The 7840-nt window shown below is 30.5% G+C and overlaps 1 protein-coding gene across 1 annotated transcript; it reads right to left on the bottom strand.

Moving 5' to 3' along the window:
- Positions 1-2317: 2317 nt before the first annotated feature.
- On the bottom strand, positions 2318-3401 carry LOC140854826 (uncharacterized). The gene is made up of 2 exons (XM_073250872.1): positions 2866-3401; positions 2318-2761 (listed from the first exon to the last, which is right to left on the bottom strand). Exons 1-2 carry the CDS (start codon positions 2938-2940, stop codon positions 2351-2353), a joined length of 486 nt encoding a protein of 161 aa, XP_073106973.1. The 5' UTR covers positions 2941-3401; the 3' UTR covers positions 2318-2350.
- Between the last annotated feature and the right edge of the window lie 4439 nt (positions 3402-7840).

Below are 7840 nucleotides of genomic sequence, written 5' to 3'. Positions count from 1 at the left end.
TTTTGAATGGCGTTTTTTCCCCTGCCACGTCACCCCCCATTTCCACGGTGGCATCGTCCCAAAAAAAAAAAAAATAAACGCCATTCGGAATGGCGCTTTTAAAAACGCCATTCCAAATGGCGCTTTTAAAAACGCCATTTTCAATGGCGTTTTTAAAAACGCCATTCAAAATGGCGTTTTCCAATTTTCCCACCCAAAAATAAAGGAAAAAATCGTGGGAAAATGAAAAATTATGTTTTTTTAAATTTGAAATTAGTAAATAAATTAAAAATTTTAATTTTGATTGAATTTTAAAATATAAAGATTTGAATTTGTAATTCATTAAAAAAATTAATTTAGATTTTTTATTTCAAATTTTTTTTAAAAGATGTCCAAAAAAATCTTAAGAAATTAAAAAAAAATTATCATAGAAAATAAAAAAAAGAAAAAAATATGAAAGAAAAAAAATTTGAAATTAAATTGAAAAACATCATTCGAAATACTTGTCTTCAAAATTTTTAAGAAAATTAAAAATTATAAAATTTTTAAAAAATAAAAAAAAAGAATTATAATGTAAAAATTAAAAAGAATAAAATTTTAAAGATAAATTGAAATTAAAATATTATTTCAAATTACTTTCTCAAATAAAAAATAATAAATTAAAAAAAGATTCAAAAAAATTTTAAAAATAGGCTAAAAAAATTTTATAAAAATAAAATAAGTCTTTAAAAACGCCATTTTGTAAATTGAACTTTAGAAAAAATAATAATTTTTTAATTAAAGAAAAAGAATACGTAATAGAATGCTAAAAAGAAAAAAATAGAAGAGAAATGAAATTATAATTTCAAATGATAACTATTTTAAAATAAATAAAAAAAAGTATCATAGGAAAATAAAAAAATAATAATAAAATAAGAATTATAATTATAAATTTTAAAGAAATTTAATTTTAATTTAAATTAAAAATTATCATTTAAATTATTATTTTCATTATTTCATTTAATTTATTTATTAAAAGATTACAAATACATAATATAAAAAATTGTAAGAAAAGTAGATTTATATTTTTTAGTCGACCCCATGAATCGACTCATGGCTAAAAGAGTTTAACGGCACGCAAAATTTTTGACTGCGACACTCTGTGAGTCGATCCCTTGACTTTCTTTCTGGTAATTTTTATTTTTTAAATTTTTTAAATAGAGGAAGAGAGAGGAAGAGGGAGAGAGGAGGCAGCTCACCGTCGTGCTGTCGGAGAGACGCCGGAGTAGGGAGAAAGAAGAAGAGGGAGAAGGAGAGAAGAAGGGGGGAAAGGAGAAAACGCCGTTTCCTTCGGTGTTTTTTTATTCTTTTTCTTTTTTCTAAATTTTTTAAATTTTTTTTCATAATTTGTTTAATTATTTTTTTTAATTTATTAAATTTTTTAATGAGGATAGTAATTTGAATGATAATTTTTAATTGAAATTAAAGATAATTTTTTGTTTTAAATTATAATTTCTATTTTATTACCATTTTTTATCTTTTATTTACTTTTTTTATGATATATTTTTTAATTTAATTTATAATTTTTATAATTTAAAAATATAAAATTAGTTTTCTTTCATTTTTATGATATATTATGTATTCTTTTCCTTTACTTAAATTTGTAAAGGAAGAAGGAGAAGATCGAGAAGGGAGAAGGAGAAGGGAGAAGGAGGGGAAAAAGGGGTTTGGGGAGGGGAGAGAATGACGTTTTCTCTTTTTTTTTATTTTTTATTTTTTTTAATATCTTTAGTTATCTATTTATAATTATTTAATAAATAAATTTAATTAAATAATAAAAATAATAATTTAAATGATATTTTCTAATATAAATTAAAATTAATTTTTTTTAAAATTTATAATTATAATTCTTATTTTATTATTATTTTAATAATTTTTTTATGATATTTTCTTTAAAATTTATTTTAAAAATTTTATCATTTCAAATTATAATTTCAGTTTTCTTTTATTTTTATCTTTTTAGCATTCTATTACGTATTCTTTTTTTTTACTTAAAAATAGACTTATTTTTTCTAAAATTCAATTCAAAGAGCAACATTTGATATATTATTATTTACGTTATAATTTTTATAACCCTTTCAGCATAACATTTTCTCTCCTAATATTCTGAGACACGTTCGAGTATGTGTATCTATATGCACCAATCATAATATCCAATCATTTAAAATTAAATAATATAAAATAAAATCAACATTTAATATTATTCAATAGAATAAAAATGTCAAACGTAAAAAAAAAAATACAACAAATATGAAAAAATACTAAATATAAATACAATAAAGACTAAGTCCCACAAGAACGTCGCGGCGCCCATGATCGTCTGTCGGATCATCTACGGACTGAGAGACCCGTTCAACTCTCTCATCTGGATACACGGATGGATGCCTCTCAAAAAAGTATCATACTCATGTGGCCAACTGGTATCCGGTGATGGCATCTGGGGGATGTACGAAGAAGAAGACGCTGTCATCTGTAGATGAAAAGGCGGTGGCATCTGTGCAGCATCAAATGATGACATATGCGGTGATGGCATATGTGAAGCATATGGTGACGGCGTATAACTCATATCTAGCGCCCGAACTGCTCCATACCAAAGCGCACAGGTATGTGCATCAACACCAATCGCCACAAATGTTCCGGAACCTGTTCTCTCCATCTCCCGCAGTATCTGAATCCGCTCGTCCTCATCAGTCGTAGATAAAGCACGACGAGCGTCCAACACGAGATCCGACATAGAATAAGTCTATAAAATAAAAATAGAACAGTTAGTATAAAACAATCAGTATAGTGTACAATATAAAACAAAAATATAACACAAATAACATGAAGTAATTTTCATAATCTTACCAAAAGACGTACAGTAGAACTCTCGCCCTCGTATCCAGAAACTGCATACTGAGACTGTCCAATGACTCGCACCATAATGCTAAAAAATCAAGTCATGTAGTCATCAGTATATGAACGACCTCTCAAAATAGGATCACCATGAACAATAAGATCTCGACGTGCATCCCAAATATCGATGTACTGTGCATGTCTGATACGCCAGTCGATACGAACTCTCCCTCGTCGATCAATACGATGAAGTCCCTAACTGGTATCAAACTGCTCTGGACCCACAACCAATCGAGACGGGACCCACCGCCGGAAGAGACGGGGGCTGAGGACCGCCGTCGGGGCGCGGGAGCCCGCCGCCGTGCCGCCGTGCCGTCGGAGAGACGCCGGAGAAGATCAAGAAGGGAGAAGGGAGAAGGGAGAAGGGAGAAGGGGAGAAGGAGAAGGGAGAAGGAAGAAGGAGAGGGGGGAAAAGGGATCTGGGAGGGGAAAACGCCATTCTCTATGGCGTTTTCCCCCTTTTTTTTTTATTTCTCGTAATTAAAAAAATATTTTCTTATGAATATCTTATTCCATATTTTTTCTCAATTTTTAACTTTACACTGTATTTTTTTTTATCAAATTTTAATTCTAATTAAATTTTAATTTTTCCACCCATTTTTTTTCCTTCATTTAAATTATTTTTTTAAATTATAATATTTAATTTTACTTATTAATTAAAATATTATTTTTAATTTCAATTACAATTTTAATTCTTATTTCTTATTTTTTTAAGTCACATTGATAAAATACCCTAACAAAGAAATTGTAATTAATTTATTTTTATTTTATTCTTTTATGATATATTTTTTCTAATCTAATTTATAATTTCTATATTTTTAAATTTTAATTTTAATTTTTTTTTATATTTTTTATATTCTACTAGTATTTTTTTTTCTTTTATTTAAAATAATTTTTAAAAATTTATATTTAAATTAATTTTGTTATTTAAAATATAATTTTTAATTTCATTTACAATTATAATTCTTATTTCTTAAAATTAAAAATTATAAACTTTGTTCTTCAATTACAATTATAATTTCTATTTTTTTTCAATTCTTTATATTTTTATAATATTTTTTAACCCTACTTTTAAAAATTTTTTGAATCTTTTTAATAAATTTACTTTTTAATTTTCGAAAGTAATTTTAAATAATATATTTATTTCAATTAATATTTAAAATTTTATTTCTTTTAAATTTTGAATTATAATGCTTGTTCTTTGATTATTTATAAATTTCTATTTTTTTCAATTCTTTATCTTTTTATGAAATTTTTTTAGGTCATTTTCAAATTTTATTTGAAAATTTTTTAAATTAAATTAATTTTATTCTTATAAAATATATTTAAAAAATATTTTTATTTCAATTAAACATTACATTTTTTTTGGTTATAAATTTATATTTGTTATTTTTGGTGACTTTTTAAAAATTTTCACTTTTCAACTTTTTAACTTTTCATAATTTTTTAACTTTTTAATGTATTTTTTTATCAAAATTTATTTCAAATTTACTTTTTTTAAGTCACATTTATAAAATACCCTAACAAAAAAATTGTAATTAATTCAATTTAATTTTATTATTTTATGATATATTTTTTCTAATCTACTTTATAATTTCTATATTTTTATATTTTAATTTTAATTTTTTTCCACTTTTATCTTTTTTATATTCTATTAGTATTTTTTTTCTTTTATTTAAAAAATACTTTAAAAATTTATATTTAAATTTATTTAGTTATTTACAATAAAATTTTTAATTTCATTTACAATTATAATTCTTATTTCTTAAAATTAAAAATTATAAACTTTGTTATTCAATTTCAATTATAATTTCTATTTTCTTCAATTCTTTATGTTTTTATAAAATTTTTTAACCCTCTTCTTAAAAATTTTTGAAATCTTTTTAAAATAAATTAATTTTAATTTCAGAAAGTAATTTGAAATAATATTTTCATTTCTTTCATATTTCTTTCTCTTTTTTTATTTTCTATGATAATTTTTTTTTCTTATAATTTTTTAAATTAATTACAAATTAAAATCTTTATATTTTATATTTCAATCCAAATTAATTTTTTAATTTATTTACTAATTCGAAAGTTTAAAAAATAAAATTTTCTATTTTCCCACGATTTTTTTCGGGGGGAAAATTGAGAAACGCCATTTTGAATGGCGTTTTTAAAAACGCCATTCAAAATGGCGTTTTTAAAGACGCCATTTCAAATGATTTTTTTTTTTTTTTTTTTTTTTTTTTTCGGACGATGCCAGCGTGGAAACAGGGGCTGACGTGGAAGGAAAAAAAACGTCATTTAAAATGACGTTTTTACCTTTTGCATTAGTTTGGTAAATAAGTTTCGTTTTGATATATTTTGATAAAAAAAAAATTTTTTCGTATTATTTGGGAAAAGAACTCCATCCCTCACCCTCGAGCATTGCCTCCTGTCTTCCGTCACATCAGTACTGCCACCAGTCCAGCTCCAGCAATGGCAACCCATGCCCGTTCACTGTTCCACCTCACCTCATTTTCTTTTTATTTTTTGCTTTGCTACTGCATTGGATGCTCCACCATGGCAATCCCTTCTCTTTATCTCTCTCAGATGATGACGCATTGCTCCGTCCATCGACAGCAACATGCCAAAGCTTTAATGAGTCTTCGGCTACCTCTGTTCCAGCTCCAGAAGTGGCAATGCCGGTTTTGTCTTTGTGCTGCTGGATTGGTGGCATTCCGACGGTGCATGAGCCTCTCCTTCAGCTGCCTCAGGTCCGGCTCCACCAATGCTGCCTTCAGTCCGGCTCCAGCAGTGACAATCCCTTAAACTCCCAATCGAATGGGAGGTTTGGAGCGATCAAATAGAGAAGCTTAGACGGTGGCCGGGATTTCCCTCAATTTTTTCCTCCATTTTTCCATCCTCAGGAGTCCCAACTGGGTGGGAGGTTTGGAACGACCCAGGCGAGGGTTCGCATGTCACAGATCGGTGGTCGGGCGCAGGGCAGCCGTGTAAAAAAAAACAAAAAGAACCCTCTCCCTCCCCTATTTGATGGATCAGAAACCCCTTTCCAGTCTCTCTCTCCCCCCTGCTCTTTCCTCTCCCTCTCTTTCTCTCTCTCGCACGAACTCCCTTGTCCCTCCCCTGTTCTTGTTGGAACCGAACCCCCTCTCTTACGCTCGCACTCTCTCTTCCTCTGTCTTCTTCCCCGCGTTCCCTCTCTGCTCTACTCCCTTCCCCACCCCCTCTGTTTCCCGTGTTCCCCTCTCTCTCTTGTATGTGTTGTGTGTTGGATGGGTGGAAAACAGAAAAGCAAAGGAAAACATAATAAAAAAGAAGAGAGGTAAAGCCCCCCAACATCGCCCCCCTTTTTTCCTTTCATTTCTCTCTTTTTCGGATGTTATGGGAAGGAAGGCAACTTCTTCCCCGCGTTCCCTCTCTTCTCTACTCCCTTCCCCACCCCCTCTGTTTCCCGTGTTCCCCTCTCTCTCTTGTATGTGTTGTGTGTTGGATGGGTGGAAAACAGAAAAGAAAAGGAAAAAAAAAATAAAAAAGAAGAGAGGTAAAGCCCCCCAACATCGCCCCCCTTTTTTTCCTTTCATTTCTCTCTTTTTCGGATGTTATGGGAAGGAAGGCACGAACCCCTTTTTTTTTCCTTTCATTTCTCTCTTTTTCGGATGTTATGGGTAGGAAGGCACGAACCTGAGGGAGATCAAAGGGGAAGGCGATGGCGGAGACCGACTAAAGGTGGCAGCAAGGAAAGCAAAGAGGAGGTCGGCATCTCTTTTTTGGAGATCTGCATAAAGGCAAGCACCTGAGGGAGACTGGAGGGGAAGCCTCACGCCGGTGACGATTGGGAGGAAAGCGACAGTGGAGAGCGATGGTAAGGGCGGCGAGGAGAGCAGAGAGGAGGCGGGCGTGCGCAAGAGGTTGAGAAGATTCCAGAGGGCTCGAGAACGGTTCCAGGAATAAAAAAAAATAAAAAAAAAGGATGCCTGGAGAGGTCAGAGCGCGCTGAGCAAAAAGCAAAAAAAAAAAAAAAACACCAGAAAGAGTTCAGTGGGCATGCCACATGGAGAGAGCGCAAGGAAACGCATTAACGTATAGGGTAGATTTATAATCCTTCTTTCAATTTTTTTTTTTTCTTTTATATTATTTCCTGTACTTCTCCATATATGCTATTACGTAAAGCAAACTCCTGAATAACAGACTTCATTATAAGTTTGGAAAAAAAAAAATCCAATAATCAGAATTTAAAATATAAGATAAATATTTATTAATGTAAAGGAATGAAAGAAAAAAAGATCATAATAGATTATCAAAGAATACCAGACAATTATAAATAGCATTACGGATTGGTAAACAGTGAACGTTTTTTAAATAAGCTGCAAATAATTTGTGAACAACTTCCAAAAAGAAATGCGTCGATGAATAACTTCTGATTAATTTCATTGGCAGAAAATTATTTTGTGAATCATGTGACCAGGAAGGAAAATCACAAATGCCTCAAGGACTTTTCAGTAATCAGCAAAACCTGTTATCATGCTTGCTTCCCAATTTGATTCGCTATTCCTACAGTTCAAAAGCCATCGAACTGAAAATTAAGTCTTCCACCACTTCCAAGAACTGTGGAAGCTGGAATAGCCACCGTCCTGAACCAATTCTCAGGGACGCATGCTAGTTACCTGCTTCCACATCCAAATACAATCCTGAAGAAACAATTTGATCAGATATTCCTATCATTTCACAAGCCATTAAACCGTGAGATCACCGAACTGAAAATTAAGTCTTCTACCACTTCCAAGAACTGTGGAAGCTGGAATAGACAGTGCCAAACCAATTCTCTACGATCGCTGCTAGTTACCTGCTTCCACATCCCAAAACAATCTTGAAGAAACAAGTATAATATATAGCAGTACACTCCTGCAATGTGAACGTTAGTTGTCCCAGATAAAACACAAGC

Source organism: Elaeis guineensis, chromosome 1, assembly GCF_000442705.2.
Source record: "Elaeis guineensis isolate ETL-2024a chromosome 1, EG11, whole genome shotgun sequence".
NCBI lineage: Eukaryota > Viridiplantae > Streptophyta > Magnoliopsida > Arecales > Arecaceae > Elaeis > Elaeis guineensis.
This window is presented reverse-complemented; position numbering and strand designations above follow the sequence as displayed.

Excerpts from the sequence above, each read along its gene's own strand:
- LOC140854826 (XM_073250872.1), bottom strand. The coding sequence starts at position 2,940 with ATGGTGCGAGTCATTGGACAGTCTCAGTATGCAGTTTCTGGATACGAG. Across the intron at positions 2,762-2,865 it reads GTTCTACTGTACGTCTTTTG|ACTTATTCTATGTCGGATCT; the intron begins GTAAGATTATGA and ends TTTATTTTATAG.